Source organism: Pseudophryne corroboree, chromosome 3 (assembly GCF_028390025.1).
Source record: "Pseudophryne corroboree isolate aPseCor3 chromosome 3, aPseCor3.hap2, whole genome shotgun sequence".
Lineage (NCBI taxonomy): Eukaryota > Metazoa > Chordata > Amphibia > Anura > Myobatrachidae > Pseudophryne > Pseudophryne corroboree.
Window position 1 is genome coordinate 768,342,990 of NC_086446.1, and position 25,172 is coordinate 768,368,161.

General features: G+C 49.2%; 1 protein-coding gene across 1 annotated transcript in view; it reads left to right on the plus strand.

Annotated features, from left to right (window-relative positions):
* The first annotated feature begins 504 nt into the window (after positions 1-504).
* The window catches only part of GPR162 (G protein-coupled receptor 162), a 33,398-nt gene continuing 8,730 nt past the window's right edge, over positions 505-25,172 (plus strand). Inside the window, exons 1-2 of the mRNA XM_063962465.1 lie at positions 505-2,515; positions 23,673-23,859. Coding sequence (XP_063818535.1) covers positions 1,676-2,515; positions 23,673-23,859 — 1,027 coding nt within the window. The 5' untranslated portion in view covers positions 505-1,675. The remainder of the gene's footprint in view (positions 2,516-23,672; positions 23,860-25,172) is intronic.

The window sequence follows — 25,172 nt, forward strand, 5'->3', positions numbered from 1 at the left end:
CAGGAGTGAGAGTGACTGAGGGTGAGGAAAGCGTGCAGGGGTGGTAGTGACTGAGAGTGAGTGCAGGGGTGAGAGCGAGGTGAGAGTGCAGGAGTGAGAGTGACTGAGGGTGAGGTGACAGTACAGGGGTGGCAGTGACTGAGAGTGAGTGCAGGGGTGAGAGCGAGGTGAGAGTGCAGGAGTGAGAGTGACTGAGGGTGAGGAAAGCGTGCAGGGGTGGTAGTGATTGAGAGTGAGTGCAGGGGTGAAAGCGAGGTCAGAGTGCAGGGGTGAGAGTGAGGTGAGAGTACAGGGGTGAGAGTAACTGAGGGTGAGGAAAGAGTACAGGGGTGAGAGGGAGAGTGCAGGGGTGGTAGTGATTGAGATTGAGGTAATAGTGCAGGGGTGAGAGTGAGGTGACAGTGCAGGGGTGAGGTAAGAGTACAGGGTTGAGAGTGCAGGAGTGAGGTAAGAGTACAGGGGTGAGAGTGAGGTGAGAGTACAGAGTTCAGAGTGAGGTGAAAGTGCAGGGGTGAGAGTGAGGTGAGAGTGCAGGGGTGAGGGTGAGGTAAGAGTACATTGGTGAGTGTGAGGTGAGTGCAGGGGTGAGAGTGAGGTGAGTACAGGGGTGAGAGTGAGGTGAGAGTGCAGGGGTGAGAGTGAGGTGAGTACAGGGGTGAGAGTGAGGTGAGAGCACAGGGGTGAGAGTGAGGTAAGAGTACAGAGGTGAGAGTGCAGGGGTGAGGGTGAGGTGAGAGTGCAGGGGAGAGAGTGAGGTGAGAGTGCAGGGGTGAGAGTGAGGTGAGAGTACAGGGGAGAGAGTGAGGTGAGAGTGCAGGGGTGAGAGTGAGAGTACAAGGGTGAGAGTGAGGTGAGGGTGAGGTGAGAGTGCAGGGGTGAGGGTGAGGTGAGAGTGCAGAGGTGCGGGTGAGGTAAGAGTACAGGGGTGAGAGTGAGGTGAGAGTACAGGGGTGAGAGTGGGGCGAGAGTACAGGGGTGAGAGTTAGGTGAGAGTGCAGGGGTGAGAGTAAGGTAAGAGTACAGAGGTGAGAGTGCAGGGGTGAGGGTGAGGTGAGAGTACAGGGGAGAGAGTGAGGTGAGAGTGCAGGGGTGAGAGTGAGAGTACAGGGGTGAGAGTGAGGTGAGGGTGAGGTGAGAGTGCAGGGGTGAGGGTGAGGTGAGAGTGCAGAGGTGAGGGTGAGGTAAGAGTACAGGGGTGAGAGTGAGGTGAGAGTACAGGGGTGAGAGTGGGGCGAGAGTACAGGGGTGAGAGTAGGTGAGAGCACAGGGGTGAGAGTAAGGTAAGAGTACAGAGGTGAGAGTGCAGGGGTGAGGGTGAGGTGAGAGTACAGGGGAGAGAGTAAGGTGAGAGTGCAGGGGTGAGAGTGAGAGTACAGGGGTGAGAGTGAGGTGAGGGTGAGGTGAGAGTGCAGGGGTGAGGGTGAGGTGAGAGTGCAGAGGTGCGGGTGAGGTAAGAGTACAGGGGTGAGAGTACAGGGGTGAGAGTGAGGCGAGAGTACAGGGGTGAGAGTTAGGTGAGAGTGCAGGGGTGAGGTGAGAGTACAGGGGTCAGAGGTGAGAGTGCAGGGGTGGATTAGGGTTACGACGTAACAAAGTCAGCAAAGTGAATAAAACCCCTAACAGTGACTGTGAAAGTGAAGAAGTGACCTACAGAAGTAGAACCGTTGCCCAGAAGATGCCACGGGCCTCTGACCAGGATGAGGCCGATGAGCTATATCAGAACAACTCTGTGTCTTGGCTGGCATGTGGTGCCCTCTCGCTACTTGCCAATGGCTGGAGCATCCTGAGTCTAGCCAGCCGAGGTGGGAGCGGGCAGCGGCCTCGTCCCCTGGAACTGCTCCTCTGCCTGCTGGCAGGAACACACTTACTCATGGCCGCTGTGCCCCTGTCACTGTTTTCTGTGGTGCAGCTGAGACGGAGACATTCGCCGGGTTATGAATGGAATGAGGGTCTGTGCAAGGTGTTTGTGTCCACGTATTACACACTAGCGCTGTCCACCTGCCTGACTGTGGCCTGTCTCTCTTACCATCGGATGTGGATGGTGCGCTGGCCTGTCAGCTACAGGCTGGGCGGTGCACGGAGACAGGCACTCCAAGGAGCACTGGGAATTTGGGCAGCTTCCTTTGTGATCTCCACCTTGCCATCTATTGGGTGGCATGACAACGCCCGCCGATTCTACACAAGGGGCTGCCATTTCCTGGCTAGTCGGATTGGCTTGGGGTTTGGCCTGTGCTTCCAGTTACTCTTGTTGGGAGGGGTGGGCACTGGTCTTGGGTGCTTGGGGGTGACTTTGTACCATGCTTGCTGCTGCCCTGCAGCGGGGCAGAGAGGAGGCGCAGGTGAAGGCGGGGCAGAGGGGATGATGGAAGTTCCGGCCATTGTGGTACAAGATGCTCAGGGAAAGAGACGCTCGTCACTGGATGGGTCAGAATCGCCAAGGACAGCAGCGCAGGTCACCGGACTGGTTGGGGGCATTGTGTTGCTCTATGATGCACTGACTGGGCTACCCATACTGGTGAGATTTGGGGGAATTGGGTTGTTGTATGTTGTACATTTCACTGTGTTCTCTTTCACTTCTAATTCCTTCTTTCTTCCTCTTTGTATCCATGGTAATGCGGGTTTCTCATACCAATTGGTGGGGGTTTGGTAGATTTTATGACATAATTGAAACTGATTGGTGCATGCCCGGGCTACTCAAAGCCAGAAGAAGTCCTCAAAGTCAGTAGGCAGCAGTTAAGTCAATTATTTTATGTAGTGGTAACTAAACCGCTACAAACACCCTGTTACTGGCTCTGCCGGGAGGGACGTAAGAGTTCAGGGTAAATATTATATGCTGCAAAGTAAGAATGCTTTAAAAAATAGAAGTGTTAATAGTTTATTTTTACCAATTAACAAAATGCAAAGTGAATGAACAGAAGAGAAATCTAAATCAAATCAATATTTGGTGTGACCACCCTTTGCCTTCAAAACAGCATCAATTCTTCTAGGTACACTTGCACACAGGTTTTGAAGGAACTCGGCAGGGAGGTTGTTCCAAACATCATGGAGAACTAACCACAGATCTTCTGTGGATGTAGGCTTGCTCAAATCCTTCTGTCTCTTCATGTAATCCCAGACAGACTCAATGATGTTGAGATCAGGGCTCTGTGAGGTCCATATCATCACTTTCAAGACTCCTTGTTCTTCTTTACACTGAAGATAGTTCTTAATGATATTGGCTGTATGTTTGGGGTCGTTCTTCTGCTGCAGAATAAATTTGTAGTAAATCAGATGATTCTCTATGGATCGTGGGTGCGACACTTGCATGTGCCTATACACGGGTACGCTACTTGTTGCAAAACAGTCGCTGTTGCGAATAGTCACACCCGCGATCAGCATGCCTACATCTGCAATTACAGAAGAGCTGCAGCCAGTAGCAGCCCACACCCAGTAAACCGAGACTGCGGGCCTGATGCAGTTGAACGCACCGACCCATTTGCGGAGCATATCACACGCGTATGTCTACACACTTTGTGTGCTCCTGAGCCAAACATACGCCAGTACGATTGATGCAGTCATATGCACCGTTAGATTTTTTTCTTTTTGCAGTTAAAACCACTAAAAAGCAATTATTGCTGAACTTTCTGACTACACAAATTAACGTCTTAGTTAGACACTTATTTACTGCCTTAAAAACCTCTACAAATTCCTAGACAAAAAGAGAACTACGTCACTGACTGTTACACTTCTTTCCCTATAGTGACCTTGGGGAGAAGATGTGTGAAACCTCTAAAGATTAGAGACATTGGTGGTCATTCCGAGTTGTTCGCTCGTTGCCGTTTTTTTCGCAACGGAGCAATTAGGTGGAAAATGTGCATGCGCTTAGTAATTTAACACAAAACTTAGTAGATTTACACAAGCTCGAGCGATCGTATTGTGATTGACAGGAAGTGGGTGTTTCTGAGCGGAAACTGGCCGTTTTCAGGGAGTGTGCTAAAAAACGCAGGCGTGCCAGGTAAAAACGCAGGAGTGGCTGGAGAAACCGGAGTGGCTGGCCGAACGCAGGGCGTGTTTGTGACGTCAAACCAGGAACTGAACAGACCGAGGTGATCGCAATCTGTGAGTAGGTCTGGAGCTACTCAGAAACTGCAGGGAATTATTTAGTAGCAGTTCTGCTAAGATACACTCCCAGAGGGCGGCGGCCTAGCGTTTGCAATGCTGCTAAAAGCAGCTAGCGAGCGAACAACTCGGAATGACCCCCATGGACCAGTACAGAAGTTGCCCATAAACCAATCAGCTTCCAGCTAGCACTTATCAAGCGCATTCCTTATAATGATATGTAGAAGCGGATTGGCTGCTATGCCAACTTGCCCACTTATCCACTATTTAGGCTTGATACATTTCCCCCTTATCACCATGGTACTTACACTAGGCCTCTCCTACCTCAGCCGCCCTTTCTCTCACACCTTCTCCCGCTATATACCTTCTCCTCATTAAACTCCTACTCATTTCTTTTACACAATGTGCTTTTTATGTTCTTTATCTCCTGTCTTCCCACTCACTGCTTCTCTTCCTTGTGTCGCTGTCTCGGAACCCTCTCTCTCGTTTCCTCTTATAATCTGTCTCCATCGTGTTCTTGTTCCAATAATTTGTTGTTCAAACCTTTTCTCTTTCATATCCAATCTTTCCTTATTACTTTAATCTCACTGATCCGGAGTGTCAGCACCTATCACAATTGTTTTCTGAGGATTGTGAGGTCCATGGGTAATGCCCAGTATCGACTCATCCATTCAGTTGATGTCTGCAACATGTTTCCGAAGGAAGCAAGGTTCTGTCTGTTCTCTCTGATGCTTCGTGTTCCCATATATCTTTCTGTTAATTGGTTTTTGGCTTGCTAACCCATTTACACTCTTTGGGAAGGAGTGGGGTGTATCAAAGGTGAAGTTGCCAATAGCAACCCATAATTTTATAGCCTGTACTAGATAAATGACAGCTTGCTATGGGTCAGTACATTACGTTTTGTTATAATGTGCATTATTTCCCTAAGAACAGATGCGGTTGGAATTTCAACAGACATAAATGACAAACAGCTGAGAGAATGAATTAGAGGGTCCGGCTTTGAGTACCCATTTATACGAAAGACGTAGGACAGCCTGAGGGGGTTCAGACATGGCTTTCCGTAACCTCACTAATAACAGGAATGGGGGGGAGGGGTTCTATTATAATGAGACTTGGCGAACATGGGTTGTTTGCTTTCAAAAGAGAAGGGCCCAATTAATGTCTCCAAACAAAGGCTCATATCAAGATCTGTCCGACAGGTGACGAGGGGGGCATCCTCTGAGTAATAATGCTTCTGATACCAACATGTAAAGAGATTCGTCACTGTCAGCGAGTTGGACAATAGAATTCATTGCCGGGAGTTGGGAGGGTGCGGGGTTGGCAGGGGGTATTAGTGGTCTATTCACTGGGTGGATATGTAAAATGGATTGGATGTTTTTCACACTAGGAACACTTTCAGTAGTTATAATGAGGTAATTGATGATCTGAGGAATTAAACTAATTGCCACGTATGGGGTCCAGAAGGAATTGAGGTTAAATTGGCAGAAGCTCTGTATCGACGCATCAAACATGTATAAAAGGTAGAACTTGGTGCGTCTCTAATCGCCCTTTGGCTTTAATCACCCTGGTCCCTTACTAAGGGTGTCTTATGTTTTACACATCCTCAATTCTGTTTCTCAGCTCCCCACAGAAAGCAATTAAACTCACAATACATTACTCTCTCTCTCTCTCCTTATGCCACTTCCACCTACGTTTCAGGCCCTCACTGCTAATCAGGATTTTTACCCATTCCCTCGGAGTTCTGGTAGATCTAGCTTATGAGGTTTAATGAATATGTTCTCATTTGATCTATTTACTGACGCTGGCGCTTGTGGTCTTTTCCCAGCATACCTTCCATTTGTCCACTTTTTTGTTAGGACTGTTCCTATTCACAAGGCCCCCAAACAGAGCATGTTTTCCAGGTCTCCTCACAGAATCGCAAGTGAGATAATGAGCTGCACCTGTGAATCTTTTAAAATGTGTCAGTGAGTAATGACTACAGCTGTGCACCTACTAGGTGATCTGGAACACGTGAACTATTTGGGGTCCTGAGGACCGAGTCTGAGAACCGCTGGCCTATAGGTAGGCTTGCCATAATATCCTTTTAATCCGGGACACCTATAATTTACACAGGTTCCGTGGCTGATTAAAAACAGGTGAAATGCAGGCTTGAATTTAGCCAGCCACAGAACCTGTGTAATTCATAGGTGTCCCGGATTAAAGGAACATTATGTATAACTCCCAACATGACCCATTCCAGAGGGGACAACACGTTCCGTTCCTGGACTTCCTACTTACTTTATGATTCCCATAGCCTGTGTTGAACTAGTTAATTGCTAAGAAATGCGTTCCAACACAGGTGCTGGCAATCATAAATGAAGAGGGAAGTCCAGGAGAGGATTGTGTTTCTCCTGGAGAGGGTCATGTTGGGAGGTTATGGCAAGCCTACCTATAGGGAATGTGGGCTTGGTTGGGGGGCTTACGCAAGGTTTAAACCTCTCAAACTCTGTCCTCATGGAACCCTAACAACACGTGTTTACCAGGTACAGCGGTGTTTCCCAACCTCGGTCCTCAAGGCACACTAACAGTCCTGGTTTTAGTGATATCTAGGCTTGAACACAGGTGACTTAATTAGTACCTCAGTTATTTTGATTTAACCATCTTTGCTGAAGCCTGGATATCACTAAAACCTGCACTATTGGTGTGCCTTGAGGACCGCGGTTGGGAATGCCTGAGGTACAGTATGCTCAAGAATAATTAGTACCACTTATAGATCTATTATATTACTCAATTAACACACTTGTGCTCCAGCTAGATGATCTGGAAAACCTGCACTGTTAAGCTGAGTATGCAGTTATGCACTATACAATATATTGTGCAATCTTGGTCATTTTCGACCGATCTGCGCAACCCTGATATCGTGTGTACACTCAATGTATCGTTTGCACATGGCGTTCATTGCATTGTCCCATCTGATGAGGCACATGTTCAACCAGTGATGCGTGATGTTAAATTAAGCAATGTAATGATATATCGCGTCACTGTACAACAAATTGTGTAGTGTCTATGACAATACGATATATCGCATTGTTGAATCTCACCATCGCTCCGGTATGTGTCTAGCTTTAGGGTTCCATGAACACTGGTTAGGAGGAATCTTAGGTGAGTTTTATTTTGTCCTGATTTTTATAAACATTGGGAGGTACGTTCCGGAGGTTAGGGTGTCCCCGATGTTCCAGTAACTCTCACTCCTGAGCGATTTCATTTTCTACCTGCGGCTTTAGCTTTCCATTGCTTTTCTTTTCTTCCTCCTGTTCTTCTGATCTTGGTTACCTGCTGAATATCATCTGCTCCTCCTGTCCGTCTCCCTTGGATTCCTTGCTGTGTTATGTCTATTTTCTTCCACCCAACCACTTTCATTATTTTAACAATTAACGTAATAATCTGTTTGACTTAATTAGCAGTTTGGAAGCAGTTGGTGCTGTGCATCAGTTAACCCCACGTGTGCTGCGAGCTTGCACCCCCACCCCCCCCCATGGAGTTATTAAAACTATTAAGTGTTAGCTCTCATGGGCTGGACACAGACCCACAGGTCGTTGACCTCAAGCACTGTCTTGGGAGCTGTCATTTAATTACAGCTGTGGAGTAGCAGGATTGCTCCAGGATATGGGACTGTCAGTCTGACATGCAGCAGTGATGTCAGCTAAGCTGCAGATTGTGGCTTTACAGCCTGTAATGCAGATTTATGTCTGGATGGACTCGCTGGGCCCTATTCACTAAGCAGTGCTGCGTCTCTCTCTTAAATAATCGAAAAGACACTAATAATGTTTAGTTTTGTTACGGTGCAGAGAAAAGTCACATTTCAGTGCAAATTTATAATATACTTGTTTCCTTATGTGATATCTCCTGAAGAGGGAGCAGGAGAAGTTGCAAGCAGGTGTTTTGTTTGTGAGTATGAGTCATACTTACCTACTTTTTGGCAGCTCTCTCCGGGAGAGAGCTGCCAGGACGGCTCAGTGGAGGGGCTGGGCTGAACAATGATGAGAGGAGGAGGAGGCGTAACGGGGTGTGGTGGAGGAGGGGCAGAGGCAGAACGAGGGTGGGGTTACAGCGGGACACTGCTTAAGCCACGCCCCCGCTCTGTAATGCCGCTATAACCGGCATTTTACAGCAGGGGGCGTAACTATGATGACGCGATTCAACAAGAATCGCGTCATCTACTGTCCGGACCGCCCACTTTACTCTCAAAGTGGGCGGCCGGGCAGGGGGGTACTGAAAAACAGGGAGACTTGCCTGCTCTTCCGTGGGGCCGGGAGGCAGGGGCGTATCTATGCTTTGGCCAGGATGGCACTCGCCAGGGGCGCCAGCAGAGGAGGGGCGCCACCCAGCGGTGCCACCCGCGGCCGCACAAAGCGAAAAAACGAAACAAACTACAACTCCCAGAAGCCACCTAGCCTGGTACAGCTGCATGCCTATTGGCTGTATGCCCAGAGTAGGCGTGTACTGTACTTGTCAGCAGCAGCGGGATGTTCAAGGAAGTAAGCTGTGGACACAGTGAGTGAGTGACCCGCTGAGACGTGTGAGTACAGCGGTGGTGGTAAAAACATAATGTGGCAGTGGCAGGGCTAATCCTCTGGCAGCTGTTACCCCTCCGTCCCTCCTCTCACAGCCTGCATGTCAGCACAGGCACGAGTGATAGATGGTGAGAGGGAGCAGCAGCCAGTGTGCAGTGAAGTCTGTGCTGCTTTATTACTAGTCAGGACGTGAGCACATAGTCTGTGCTGCCTGGTAGGGAAGGGGTTACAGAAAAACTGTTATCGTTCTGGCTGGAGGCATGATCTGGTCACGGGTGGCTGGTGCAGTGTGCTCTGTCAGGACAGGATGTTGCTGGTGATAGTAAATGCAAGTGAGGGTTGGAGGGAATTGAGGAGGGGGGATAATGATGGGTGGAGTGGGAGTTCCAAGCCTGAGACACCTGGTTTACACAGTGTACTATACACTGACCATTGCACAGCCCAGGCAAGCCCCTTTCTGTATTACCTGCTTCTAAGTAATCATATATTCTTATTCTTTATTAGACATGTCTTAAGATGGGTACACACTGATAGATATATCTGCAGATCAATTGATCGGCAGATATATCTATGGACGGATCGGGCAGTGTGCTGTGCATACACACTACCCGATCCGCCGGGGACTGACGTCATGAACTGGGCGGGCGTGTACACACTCCCACCCAGTTCAGCTGTCAATCACCGCCGGCCACTGCAGCATCGTACACAGCGATGCGCCAATATATCAGCAGATATATTGGCCGTAGGCTGTGCTGCATGGCCGACGCGATATGTCTGTGAACGACGGAGTTCACAGACATATAGGCCGTACACATTGGCCGACAGACCCGCGATATATCGGCCATACAATAGAATGCCCGATATATCAGCCAGTGTGTACCCACCTTTACTATGTCCCTGCTTTCAGAGTGCAATACAGTATCAAATGCCGGTTCTACCATTAGGCAGAGTATGCGGCTGCAAAGAGCACCAGGTCTGATAAGGTGAAGGGTAGAGAGTGCAAGCATAGGGGAGAAAGTGCAGGCATAGGGGAGGAACTGTAGGCACAGGGGAGTGTAGGTACAGGCACAGGGGAGGGAGTGAAGGCACAGGGGAGAGAATGTAGGTGTTGGGGAGCGAATGTAGGTGCCGGCACAAGGGATGGAGTGTAGGCGCAGGGTGAGAGTGCAGGCGTAAGAGATATACTGTAGGTGCAGTGAGAGAGTGTAGATGCAAGGGAGAGAGTGCAGGTGCATGGTGTGGGTGCAGGTGCTGGGGAGAGAGTGTAGGTGCAGAGGGAGAATGAGTGCAGACGCAGGGAAGAGAGTGAGTCGGTGCTGGGCGGGTTCTGTAGGGAGAGACGGCAGGATACCCCTGCAGGCAGAGTCCGGGAGGATCGGTGACCTACTGGCTAGAAGAGTCCCTGCCTAACATCCATGTTCGCAATAAGCACCGCAGTCAGCACTGTAATGCACGGATGACCGCACACATCTATAACCTTGCCCACAAGTATGTACCTATGACAGAGAGAGCCGGAGTGGACGGAGCTAGGGAGGAGGGTCACATGGCCGGAAAGAACATAGGAGCTCTGCTGGGCACTGTGCTTCTGCTCCCAGTCTGAGGTAAGTGCATGCTGTGTACTTTCTGTGCCATGTGCCTGCTGCTGGTGATTAGGCAGCTGTTGCCTGCTGCCCAGTGCCATAAAAAGTAAACTATAAACGTACCGTCTCACTGCCCACTGTTGCCGCCTCCCTCCGTGTTCATTGGTACGATACTATTCTGTGGTCACACCCCTTCCATATGAAGCCATGCCCTAATATATTTCACTAAGGGGCGCCAAAATATATATTCACTTACCAAAGTTTTTTTGCTCGTGCCAGCCCTGGGTATATCGGCTGCTCAGCTCCTGTCCTAATCACTTGACATTATGGCTGCGAGTTGTTGCTCTTTACCTGTTGCTTTTAATAATACCAAGTTCTAGGATTATCAACCCATTCATTACCGACTTCTTGCTCATTCCGTAACTGGAGGCTACATAGCCCCTGCAGTGACTATGTGTGTGCCACAAACCGCTATAATGGCTATAGGTACCTTCTGACTATTCACCTTCCAAAATACATCATTTCTTCACACTTAGATGAATGTAATGCAGTGTAATGTGAGTAAGGAGCACTACTGTGTGGTGTAATTTGAATTTGGGGTACTATTGAGTGGCCACGCGCTTTTTTCAGCCTTCGCCATTACAAATATGGGGGGGCGCCAGTCCCTTACTTTGCCAGGGGCGCTCGGACCCCTAGATACACCTCTGCCGGGAGGGTCACCCGATTTTCGTGAGCCTCCCGGCCATTCCGGGAGAGTAGGCAAGTATGGCATAGTTACCTACTTTGCTGCCTCCTCCTCCGGGAGGAGGCAGCGTTGTAGGTGTATGGGGGGCGTGTGCGGCACAGGATACGCGGTCCGGGGGCGTGGCCTGCAGCAGGATGGGCGGTCCGGGGGCGTAACATCAGGGTCGCGTCATCGTGACTCCGCCCCCCGCTGTGCTGTGCAGAGAAACGAGCCGCTGCATAGCGGGGGGCGGAGTTACGATGACGCGATTCAGCGCGAATCGCGTCATCGGACCCCCTCGGGCCGCCCGCTTGTTCTCTGCTGCGGGCGGCCGAGGGGGAAAGCGGGAGGCTTGCCCACCTTTCCGGGGGGCCGGGAGGGTCACCCGATTTTCGGGAGCCTCCCGGCCATTCCGGGAGGGTAGGCAAGTATGTATTAAGGGTCTATTCATGAAGCAGTGAAAGAGTAGAGACGTGAACCTGTGGAACCATGGCAACCAATCAGCTGCTCCGTACAATTGTATAGTATGCAAATTCTAAATGTTACTTCAATGCTGATTAGTTGCCATGGGCAACTTCTCCAATGGCCTACTTCTCCACACTTTTCACTGTTTCGTGAATAGACCCCTAAGTTCCCACAGTAATGCCGCTGTCACCATATTATGCCCCACACAGTATGCCCCTGACACCATATTATGCCCCCACAGTAATGCCCCTGACACCATATTATGCCCCAAACAGTAATGCCCCTGACACCATATTATTCCCTACACAGTAATGCTCCTGTCACCATATTATGCCCCCACAGTTATGCCCCTGTCACCATATTATGCCCACATAGTAAAAATGCCCTATGCCACAGTGACTGCTCTCAGGGGTTCTGTTCATTGTCAGGGGTTTTGCTCGTTTGTCAGGAGAACCCCTGTCAGCCCCCTTCAACCTTTTAAAAAAATGTCACTCACAAAATGGCCACCGCCTCCACTAGCATTTAAAATATCTGTTTCCTCTGAGGCAGCGCCCATTTTGGGAGGGACATTTTCAATACTTAGAGCGGGAGCACTCTCTGTAGCAGGCAGCGGACGGTAACAGCGGGCAGCCCAGGCCCTCCACTCTCTGTCAGGGCATCCGGGCCAGGGACAATTGTGCCCCCAGCATTCCCTTGACAGGTGCTTGTTATGGTCCTGCTCTTTGTTCTGCAGATCAGAACTCTGGTGATGGGCTTTGTCCGGTCTCGGTGTATTATAAAGGGCTGTCACTGTACTTACCACAGATGCTCAGTTGTGATGTATGTGTTGCGATAGTCCTCTTTACATGTTCAGTATTGTGGTTCCGGAGATGGGATGAAAGTGAAACATCACAGTGTATATCTTCCAAACCCAGTGATGGATGCAAGCGCTTATAGTGGGTGTAGTATGGCTGACCGGCGGTCAGGAGACCGACGCCGGGATCCCGGGAGCATACCGACGCTGGGATCCCAGCAGGGAGGGGCAAGTGCAGCAAGCCCCTTGTGGGCTCGGTGGCGACCTGCAGTCGCCACGAGTTCTATTCCCACTCTATGGGTGTCGTGGACACCCACAAGTGGAAAAAGTCCCTGTTGGTCGGGATAGTGAGGGGGCGGGATGTTGGTGGAGGTCATATGACCGTCGGTCTCCCGACCGCTGGTCACATGAATAACACCCCTTATAGTGGTTGCACTCACCTTAAATGAGTACTTATGGGGCTTTTGGCATTCATTTATCCATCCCGATGTCCGTCGATGCCCATAAATTTGGAACTATAATAAGTCCCAATAAATAAATAAATTAATTAATTAATTGAAGCTCGAGTAAAATAAATTAAAATAAAGCTTTATTACAGAAATTAGACTGTACATTGTTGCCAGTACAAACATGGTTGTTTATGTAATATAATTAAATACTAATGAACCACAACCCAGGAGCGGTTTAATAGAAGAGAGTGCCTGTGTGCGGGATCCCTGCGGCCCCGCCTCTCTGGCAGCGCAGTAGACTCTGGCCTTGTGCCAGAGACTACTATACGTGCGCAGGTCTCCGGGAACATGGCGCCTGCACCTTATTCACGGGGACTTCTCTACTGCGCATGCTCGAATCACTGGAAAAATGGCGCGCCGACCATTTTCCCTGTGATTTGTTTCAAGCTTCGAAAATGTATTTAATAATCACAATAAAAAAAAAAAAAGACCGTTCCCAACATAACCGGAAAGCACCTTATACAGCAACTGATCACCCCACCATACTGTAAATCAGCCTCTTTGTGCTTCCAAGAAGCTAGAAAACGACCCCAGCCGCACTCTGAGCTCGCAGTGAGCAGTGGACACATAGGTGGATGTGTGTCCGCCGTCACCGGTTACTAGGCAACTGGAAGCTGTGAATTTGAGTAAACAAAACACAAAACTGCTCCTAATAATCATAGAGGCCCCAATTATGTGACCGGTGTCTCTCACAGGTAGCAGCTGACGGTTCCTGAAGAAGTTGGACCTGCCATGGCCTAGGTTGGGGCCTTGTCACCTAAGTTATCCGGCCCTGCCTCTTTGTTCCCCTTTGTGTCTGTACAGGCCCAGTCAAAACAGCCAGTTTCTCCGACATACCTCTCTCAAATGCTTAAAATTCATTCAAGGGGAGATATTATCAAACCTTGGAGAGAGATAACACAGAGAATCTGCTCCTAACAGCCATTCAGATTCTAAATGTCATTTCATACATTTGCGGCAGATGTACTAAGGCTGGAGAAGGGATAAAGGAGTGTGAAAATAAGAATTTACTCACCGGTAATTCTATTTCTCGTAATCCGTAGTGGATGCTGGGAACTCCGTAAGGACCATGGGGAATAGACGGGCTCCGCAGGAGACTGGGCACTCTAAAAGAAAGATTAGGTACTATCTGGTGTGCACTGGCTCCTCCCTCTATGCCCCTCCTCCAGACCTCAGTTAAGGAAACTGTGCCCGGAAGAGCTGACACAACAAGGAAAGGATTTGGAATCCAGGGTAAGACTCATACCAGCCACACCAATCACACCGTACAACTTGTGATAACCATACCCAGTTAACAGTATGAACAACAACTGAGCCTCAGTAACAGATGGCTCATAACAATAACCCTTTAGTTAAGCAATAACTATATGCTTAACTAAATTAAGTGGCTCAAACCAGTGGCTCAAACCAGTGGGATTTCAGGAAATCCAACACAACGTTAAGATCCCAAGGTGCCACTGGAGGCACAAAAGGGGGCTGAATATGCAGCACTCCCTTAACAAACGTCTGAACTTCAGGCAGTGAAGCCAGTTCTTTTTGAAAGAAAATAGATAGGGCCGAAATCTGGACCTTTATGGATCCTAATTTTAGGCCCATAGTCACTCCTGACTGTAGGAAGTGCAGGAATCGACCCAGCTGGAATTCCTCTGTAGGGGCCTTCCTGGCCTCACACCAAGCAACATATTTTCGCCATATACGGTGATAATGTTGTGCTGTCACGTCTTTCCTAGCCTTTATCAGCGTAGGAATCACTTCATCTGGAATGCCCTTTTCCGTTAGGATCCGGCGTTCAACCGCCATGCCGTCAAACGCAGCCGCGGTAAGTCTTGGAACAGACAGGGCCCCTGCTGTGACAGGTCCTGTCTGAGAGGCAGAGGCCATGGGTCCTCTGAGATCATTTCTTGTAGTTCTGGGTACCAAGGTCTTCTTGGCCAATCCGGAACGATGAGTATAGTTCTTACTCCTCTCTTTCTTACTATTCTCAGTACCTTGGGTATGAGAGGAAGAGGAGGGAACACATAAACCGACTGGTACACCCACGGTGTCACTAGTGCGTCCACAGCTATCGCCTGAGGGTCCCTTGACCTGGCGCAATATTTTTTTAGCTTTTTGTTGAGGCGGGACGCCATCATGTCCACCTATGGCTGATCCCAACGGTTCACAATCTGCGTGAAGACTTCTGGATGAAGTTCCCACTCTCCCGGATGGAGGTCGTGCCTGCTGAGGAAGTCTGCTTCCCAGTTGTCCACTCCCGGAATGAACACTGCTGACAGTGCTAGCACGTGATTCTCCGCCCATCGGAGAATCGTTGTGGCTTCTGCCATCGCCATCCTGCTTCTTGTGCCGCCCTGGCGGTTTACATGGGCGACCGCCGTGATGTTGTCTGATTGAATCAGCACTGGTTGGTTTTGAAGCAGGGGCTCTGCTTGACTCAGGGCGTTGTAAATGGCCCTTAGTTCCAGTATATTTATGTGTAGTGAAGTCTCCTGACTTGACCACTGTCCTTGGAAGTTCCTTCCCTGAGTGACTGCCCCCCATCCTCGGAGGCTTGCGTCCGTGGTCACCAGGACCCAGTCCTGTATGCCGAATCTGCGGCCCTCGAGAAGATGAGCACTCTGCAGCCACCACAGCAGAGACACCCTGGCCCTTGGGGACAGGGTGATCAACCGATGCATCTGAAGATGCGATCCGGATCATTTGTCTAACAGATCCCACTGAAAGATCCTTGCATGGAACCTGCCGAAGGGAATTGCTTCGTAAGAAGCCACCATCTTTCCCAGGACTCGCGTGCAGTGATACACCGACACCTGTTTTGGTTTCAGGAGGTCCCTGACCAGAGATGACAATTCCTGGGCCTTCTCCACCGGGAGAAACACCTTCTTCTGTTCTGTGTCCAGAATCATGCCCAGGAAGAGCAGACGCGTTGCAGGAATCAGCTGCGACTTTGGGATATTCAGAATCCAGCCGTGCTGTTGCAACACTTCCCGAGAGAGTGCTACGCTGACTAACAACTGCTCTCTGGACCTCGCCTTTATAAGGAGATCGTCCAAGTACGGGATAATTATAACTCCCTTCTTCCGAAGGAGTATCATCATTTCGGCCATTACCTTGGTAAATACTCTCGGTGCCGTGGACAGACCAAACGGCAACGTCTGGAATTGGTAATGACAATCCTGTACCACAAACCTGAGATACTCCTGGTGAGGTGGGTAAATGGGGACATGCAAGTAAGCATCCTTGATGTCCAGCGACACCATAAAATCCCCCTCTTCCAGGCTTGCAATAACCGCCCTGAGCGATTCCATTTTGAACTTGAACTTCCTTATATAAGTGTTCAAGGATTTTAAATTCAGAATGGGTCTCACCGAACCGTCTGGTTTCGGTACCACAAACATTGTGGAATAGTAACCCCGTCCCTGTTGAAGGAGGGGAACCTTGATTATCCCCTGCTGGAGGTACAGCTTGTGAATTGCCGCCAGTGCTACCTCCCTTTCCCTGGGAGCAGCTGGCAAGGCTGATTTGAGGTAACGGCGAGGGGGAGTCGCCTCGAACTCCAGCTTGTATCCCTGAGATACAATTTGTACAGCCCAGAGATCCACTTGTGAGCGAACCCACTGGTTGCTGAAGTTTCGGAGACGCGCCCCCATTGCACTCGGCTCCGCCTGTGGAGCCCCAGCGTCATGCGGTGGACTTAGAGGAAGCGGGGGAGGATTTTTGTTCCTGGGAACTGGCTGCCTGGTGCAGCTTCTTTCCTCTACCCCTGCCTCTGGGCAGAAAGGATGCGCCTCTGATCCGCTTGCCTTTCTGAGGCCGAAAGGACTGTACATGATAATACGGTGCTTTCTTAAGCTGTGAGGGAACCTGAGGTAAAAAAGTTGACTACCCGGCTATTGCCGTGGATACGAGGTCCGAGAGACCGTCCCCAAACAATTCCTCACCCTTATAAGGCAAAACCTCCATGTGTCTTTTAGAATCAGCATCACCTGTCCACTGTCGAGTCCATAATACTCTCCTGGCAGAAATAGACATTGCATTAATTCTAGATGCCAGCAGGCAAATGTCCCTCTGTGCATCCCGCATATATAAGACGACGTCTTTTATATGTTCTATGGTTAGCAAAATAGTATCCCTGTCAAGGGAATCAATGTTGTCTGACAGGGTATCAGACCATGCTGCTGCAGCACTACACATCCATGCTGAAGCAATAGCAGGTCTCAGTATAGTACCTGAGTGTGTATACACAGACTTCAGGATAGCTTCCTGCTTTCTATCCGCAGGCTCCTTTAGGGCGGCCGTATCCTGAGACAGCAGTGCCACCTTTTTTGATAAGCGTGTGAGCGCCTTGTCCACCCTAGGGGATGTTTCCCAACGTAACCTGTCCGTTGGCGGGAAAGGGTACGCCATCAGTAACCTCTTAGAAATCACTAGTTTCTTATCGGGGGAACTCCACGCCTCACACAATTCATTTAATTCATCAGATGGGGGAAAAGTCACTGGCTGCTTTTTCTCCCCAAACATAATACCCTTCTTGGTAGTAACCGGGTTAATATCAGAAATGTGCAATACATTTTTCATTGCAGTAATCATGCATCGGATGGCTTTTGTAGACTGTGCATTTGTCTCATCCTCATCTACACTGGAGTCAGACTCCGTGTCGACATCTGTGTCTACCATCTGAGCTAGCGGGCGTTTATGAGCCCCTGAGGGCCTCTGAGACGCCTGGGCAGGCGCGGGCTGAGATCCCGGCTGTCCCAAGGCTGCTGCGTCATCGAACCTTTTATGTAAGGAGTTGACACTGTCTGTTAAGACCTTCCACATATCCATCCAATCCGGTGTCGGCCCCGTCGGGGGCGACACCACACTTATCTGCCCTTGCTCCACCTCCACGTAACCCTCCTCATCAAACATGTCGACACAGCCGTACCGACACACCGCACACACACAGGGAATGCTCTGACTGAGGACAGGACCCCACAAAGTCCTTTGGGGAGACAGAGAGAGAGTATGCCAGCACACACCACAGCGCTATATAACACAGGGATTTACACTATAATGAGTGATTTTTCCCAATAGCTGCTTATTATCTTATTTGCGCCTAAATTTATGTGCCCCCCCCTCTCTTTTTTACCCTTCTTGTACAGGATACTGCAGGGGAGAGCCTGGGGAGCGTCCTTCCAGCGGAGCTGTGAAGAGAAAATGGCACTGGTGTGCTGAGGAAGAAGGCCCCGCCCCCTCAGCGGCGGGCTTCTCCCGCGTTTTGTATAGCTTAATGGCGGGGGTTTTTGCACATATACAGTTTTCCAGACTGTATTATGTGCATAATGTGCCAAAAGGTATTCTTATTGCTGCCCAGGGCGCCCCCACCCCAGCACCCTACAGTGACCGGAGTGTGTGGTGTGCAGTGGGAGCAATGGAGCACAGCTGCAGTGCTGTGCGCTACCTTAATGAAGACCGGAGTCTTCTGCTGCCGATTTCATCTCCTTCTTCTGGCTCTGCAAGGGGGACGGCGGCGCGGCTCCGGGAACGGACGATCGAGGTCAGGCCCTGTGTTCGAACCCTCTGGAGCTAATGGTGTCCAGTAGCCTAAGAAGCACAAGCTAGTTGCACGCAGGTAGGTTTGCTTCTCTCCCCTCAGTCCCACGTAGCAGAGAGTCTGTTGCCAGCAGATCTCACTGAAAATAAAAAACCTAACAAATACTTTCTTTCTAGCAAGCTCAGGAGAGCCCACTAGGAGCACCCAGCTCTGGCCGGGCACAGATTCTAACTGAGGTCTGGAGGAGGGGCATAGAGGGAGGAGCCAGTGCACACCAGATAGTACCTAATCTTTCTTTTAGAGTGCCCAGTCTCCTGCGGAGCCCGTCTATTCCCCATGGTCCTTACGGAGTTCCCAGCATCCACTAGGACGTCAGAGAAAGAAGTGATAAGTGCAAGGTGATAACGCACCAGCCAATCAGCTCCTGTCATTTTTCAAATCTGCGCTTATCACTGGTTTATCACTTCTTTGGGGGACAAAGAGAAGTGAGCCAGTGGAGAAGCTGCCCATGGCAACCAATCAGCACTGAAGTAACATCTATAATTTGCATACTATAAAATGATACAGAGCTGCTGATTGGTTGATAGGGCCACTTCTCCACTGGCTCACTTCTCCGCTCTTATCACTGCTTAGTAAATGTAACCCTTTATTCCTTCTCCAGGCTTAATACACCTGCCCTGATGTGTTAGTTAAATAACAGTTAGTACGTAGCTGATTGGTTGCATTGGACAACCTCTCTACTTTATCACTCTGCAAGGCTTGATACATCTCCCCCTATCTCTCTCCAAAGCTTGATACAACTCCCCTTCAGTGTTTTAGGTGCCAATAAACATTGGCACACTAGTAGACGGCCTAGGGTCATCTGGCCGGGTGTGGTTCGTTTTATCGACAGTATCTAGGTCGACAATGTTTAGGTCGACCACTACAGGTCGACAGTCACTAGGTCGACAGGGTTTATAGGTCGACATGTGCTAGGTCGACAGGTCTAAAGGTCGACATGAGGATATTTTTTTTGTCGTTTTCTTCGTAAAGTGACCGGGATACCAAATTAGTGCACCGCGTTCGCTCGCCATGCTTCGGGCATGGTGCCTTCGCTCCGCTACCGCTTTGCTCGGCACACTTTACCGTTCCAATCGTAGTCCACGTGGATCGTTAAGTATGAAAAAATAAAAAAAAATAAAAATTTGAAAAACTCATGTCGACCTTTAGACCTGTCGACCTAGCACATGTCGACCTAGAAACCCTGTCGACCTTCCATCCATGTCGACCTAGTGACTGACGACCTATAGTGGTCGACCTAAACATTGTCCACCTAGACACTGTCGATCTTCAGACCGGATCCTCATCTGGCCTGGGTGCTAGAGACTTATACATCGGGGCATTTCAGGCTGTATTCCATACACCGCCCGCAATCAGATGTCAAATGCGAATACAAAACTGGTGGGGGATCCTGCTCAGGGCACCCCAGGAGTTACAGTGACTGCTTTAAACCAGCCTTTACTCTGAACCAGACGGATCGTGAATGCATTTGGAACCCCCATCACCATTGAGATCACTGAGGCGCGGGGCCGGATTAAGGTCTGTGGGGGCCCCTGGGCAACAAATATGTGGGGCCCCCACACACTGTCCTCACAACTGCAAAAAAAACATGGGAGTAGGAGTACAGCATTTACCTGTCTCCTCTCCGTCCTCCTCGGCAGCTGAGCTGTTCCTTTACTGCTGCGGCCGCCGAGGAGCTTCACTCACAGCATTGTGAAGTCTCGCGAGATAATGTCAAATCTCGCGAGACTACACACTGCAGTGAGTGAAGCTCCTCGGCGGCCGCAGCTGTAATGGAACGTCTCAACTGCCGAGGAGGACGGAGAGGAGACAGGTAAATGCTGTACTCCTACTCCCATGTTTTTTTTGCAGTTGTGAGGACAGTGTGTGGGGGCCCCACTTGTGTGGGGGCCCCGGGATGACCGCCCCTTCTGCCCCGCCGTTAATCCGGCTCTGATTGGGGCAGATGTATTAACCTGGAGAAGGCATAAGGAAGTGATAAACCAGTGATAAATGCAAGGTGATAAACACACCAGCCAATCAGCCTTCTACAGGTTAATACATCTGCCCCATTGATTTCTATGGTAATCACCAACCTCCATACACACAGACCGCTTGGAAGCATCAGAAAAAGAACATGATCATTCCCTGCTGCAACCAGCAGTTAAATGTGTACAAATAGACCCATCTGCGTCCCCCGTGCTGTGCGTCCTGCATAATGCACGTCAGGTGAAATGTTTCATTTAAGCCCTTAAATATAGGACAAACTGAGAACCATTGTATTTCTGGCAGAACTCCCAGTAGATTTGCTAGTTACGTGTGTCACTTGTTTTTTTCTATGTTATTCAAAATATAATTCATTACATTATTTTCCATCTGCTATAAATAAAACTGCATATGCACTTTACATCGTTAGAAGACCGTAATGTTTAAGTGCCACTGTTATTACTGCTGCCATATAATTCTAGCTTCATAAAAAGAGATCACACGTCATAACCACATGACATAGGTTGAGTATGATATATTGACATGCAGAATATTGACATATGGAATGTTGAAATCATCATACATTGTGCACATTCTCCCACCTCATGGTAAGACGCCCGTCTTTTCTTGCTGGCAACTGCTCTCTGGTCTCTCTGGCCTGGTGCGCTGATTGAGTGCTCAAATTCACGCATACCAGACTTGATCGGAGAGCTGCTACTGTATGTTGTTAGATTGCAATATATTTTCTACTGTTATTGTGGTCATGCTTTAAGCTGCTTTCTGGGAAGGGGGGGGGGGGGATTCCTAGCAACTGGAAACCCTTCCTGCATTTCCCTAGTGGGCTGAGGATCCTCTCTGCAATACAGAGATTTTATTAAGCTGCTTGTAGAGTTGTCGTTGTCCTCCCAATATAAGCTTCCTGGGGAAAGTGAAGGCAAACAAGATTTTTCATATTTTATTTATCTCTCAACCAATTTTTTAAGCTTTCAGTGGAGTTATCCTTTACTACAAGACACATAAAGCCACTTTCCTCCTGTCTATTGTATATTATGAAAGAGTGTACGTTAGAGATTTTGTCGACTTTAAGATGCCCCTTCCCCCACTTTCCCAATTGAAGCGGACTTCTTTTATAGTTGGGATGAACTATTAGGGGTCCTGGAGAGTTGGAGTTGAAAACTACTGTTGTTCATCTAGCAATAACTTTACCACGTCAAATGCCCAACCCAGCGTAACACTGCACAGCAGTTTGGTAGTAATGATAACACTGTACCATGGGGGTCATTCCGAGTTGATCACTCGCTGCTGATGTTCGCTGCGTAGCGATCATTTAAAAAAATGGCAAAACTACGCATGCGTATGGGGTGCAAGCGCACGCGCGGTGTACGGGTACAAAGAGCATCGTTGTTTTGCACTGCTTCTAGCGACGATTCCATTCGCACAGATGCTCGCAAGGTGATTGACAGGAAGTGGGAGTTTATAGGTGTCAACTGACAGTTTTCTGGGAGTGTTTGGAAAAACGCAGTCGTGTCCAAACGTTTGCAGGGCGGGTATCTGACGTCAATTCCGGGACCAAAAAGACTGAAGTGAGTAAGTCCAGAGCTACTCAGAAAACTGCAAAAAAACTTTTTCGGGCCGCTCGGCTGCACAGGCATTCGCACACTTGCAAAGCGAAAATACACTCCCCCGTGGGCGGCGACTATGCGTTTGCACGGCTGCTAAAAATAGCTAGTGAGCGATCAACTCGGAATGAGGGCCCTTATGTCATATCGTCTACCTGATTAACATGACCCGAAAACTTTAAAATCTAAAAAAAAAAAAAAAATCTTGTAGTAGAATTTATTAAGTTATAAAATAGTCACTCAGTATTCTATAGAGATGTTCTTTATTCTGTTACATTATTGGCTATTTTCAAGACAGATCTTCCAGATTTATGGGTCCATTTATCAAGTATTGCATTTGCAATGCCATCTGTGTGTGATAATAGCACCCAAGATCGCATTGCAGTATGCAAACAGCAGCCGCAGGAGCTCGTCCCTGCGTTGTGCTCGGAGTGGCAGTTGGAGTACTGCGTATGCGCAGTCCCGCTGACCACGCATGCAGGCCGCCAATGCCAGGGAGAGTTACGTGGGAACCCTCTCATGGCTAATTAAAGTAATTATGCAATGTGTAGCCCATAGGCTACAACAGACTAATGCCATTTTCAGATGCCGTTAGCGGTGGGGGCCCTCTGCTTGGTAAATCTGGCAGCACCGTATCCCCATAGAAACCTATGGGGCTTGCGGCTGCTGGAGGGAACGGAGGGATCGCTACAGGTATCGGATAATAATAAGCAGTATCGGACTGGGCCATGAAGGGCCCACCGGGGGAATGCAGTGATAGGGGCCCATACTTAGGGGTGTGGCCAGCCTACAAAGGGGGTGTGGCCAGCCTACACAGAGGCTTGAAATACACAATGGTTTAGTGCAGTGTAATGCAACATATCTACCATGTATAATACAAGTGCACAGTCTGGAACCTGATCCCTCGAGGAAGGAGTGGGCACTCAGGCAGTGGGGCCTACCGGTGGTTACCTGGTACCCCTGTGGGCCAGTCCGACCCTGATAATAAGCCTCAAATATTAGTTTTATAAACGGGCCCTTTATAGAGACATTAAAACTTGTCATATATGTTACTAGTATGTATATTGGACCACCATACAGTCTGGCCCCATCCCCCACTATGCTGTTCTGCACCACCCATCCCCCTCGCAGCCCTAAAGGGGGGTACACACGGAGAGATCCGTGCTTAAAATCTAAGCAATCTTGCTAGATTGCTTAGATTTTAAGCACGGATCTGCCGTGTGTATGCCCTCCAGCGATAGCGATGCGCGGCCCCGCGCATCGCTATCGCCGATGCTAGATTGAGCTGCATGCAGGCTCAATCTAGCGCAGGCATGTCCAAACTGTGGCCCTCCAGCTGTTGAGAAACTACACATCCCAACATGCCCTGACACAGCTTTAGCATTCTCTGACAGCAAAACTGTGTTTGGGCATGCTGGGATATGTAGTTTTACAACAGCTGGAGGGCCGCAGTTTGGACATGCCTGATCTAGCGGGTCGCTCACTTCACCGTTGTGTGAAGTGAGCGGCCCCCGTCGGCTTTCCCCCTCGCTCAGCACATCGCGCTGTGCTGAGCGGGGTGAGAGATGTGTGCTGAGCGGTCTGTGTTAAGATCGTTCAGCACACATCTCTCCCGTGAGTACCCCCCTTTAGTCCCAATTCTCATACATGTGAATGGATGGGATATTTTAGTTAAAAGAAACATCCCTCTCTGTATATATATATTGTAAGAGCGGATTTCCAGTGGAAAGTGCCACCAGATAGACATAGGTGACAAATGTTCTTGTGTTGCAGGTGGTGAGTTTTGTCAGTCTCCGCTACGACAGCGCCCCACCCTGGATGGTCCTATGTGTGCTGTGGTGTTCCATGGCACAGACCCTGCTCCTTCCATCATTCATCTGGTCCTGTGCCCGTTACCGCGCTGACCTGCGCACTGTGTGGGAGCACTGCGCCTCCATGTTGTCCGACAGCGGGGATGAAGGTGAGACGTGGGGCTTGGGATTGGTGCCCAGGTTCTAGATAAATGCCACTATTCTCATACTGTATGTCTGTGCACGTTCCAGGCGCTTATAGAGTTGTACAGTCTCCACTGGCGCTGCTTCTCCTCCAGGGCATCACAGATGTGGGTTTGGCCACCATGAGAACTTTTGGACCCAATACTTAGAGGGGAACGGCCAAGTTCGTGGGAACGTGGTGCAAGCCCTGTTGTGTATATTAACCCCGTGTAAATGTTGTGTCATCGCAGAGTGGAAACGCGTTGCTGAATGTGTCATGGTCGCCCCATCTTGGCGGCGCGGCTTCCACTGCAAAAGTATCTGCTCCTTTTAATTTGTTTCCAACTTTTGTTTCATCCACGTGGGATACAACTGGGAATAGTAACCAGTGGCAAGCGTAGCGAACCACCTCACCCGAAGCTTGACGAGCATTACGTCGGCACTAATCGTGGTCACAGACCGTGAAATGGACGCATTTAGGCATCTTGTGTCGACCTTTTTTTGTGTTGACTATTTCTATGTCAACCTTTGGACCCTGTTGACCTTTTGTACCCGACACAGTCGACTTTTTTTGCAGGCGACCTTTTAATCCTGTCAACCATATGGGGTGACCTATTGACTGTCTAACTAGTTTCTGCAGATTTATTATGGGATACGGTGATTAGGTCCACAGTCATTAGGTCGACCACTATTGGTTGACATGGTCACTAGGTTGACTCGGTCAACATGGAAAAAGGTCGACATGCATTTTGAACGTTTTGTTTTAATTTTTTAAACATTTTCATGCTTTACGATCCACGTGGACTACGATTGGGAATGGTAACCTGTGCCGATCGCAGCGGTAGCGGAGTGAGGCACCTTGCCCGAAGCATGGCGAGTGAAGCGAGGGGACACAGTGCACTAATTGGGGTTCCCCGTCACCTTACGAAGAAAACGGCACCAAAAAAAGTTTCAAAAAACATGTCGACATTTTTTCATCTTGACCTGACTGTCGACCTAATATGGGTCATTAGGTCGACAGTCATTATTAGGTCGACAGTCATTAGGTCGACCTAATGACTGTCAACCTAATGACCCATACCCATACCACACTCAGGCTAACCCAGGCCGTTGATACAAAATAAAAATTGAACAGCAAGTAAAATGTTACCCTGGGGATCATTCCGTAAAACATAACTTGCATACATTGTAGTGTGCGACCTAGAGCATGTTTGTAGTATGGTGCATTACACTTTATTCTTTTGTGTCATCCCAATAAACTCTAAAACAGTTATAATCCCAATAAATGAAAATATAGCTA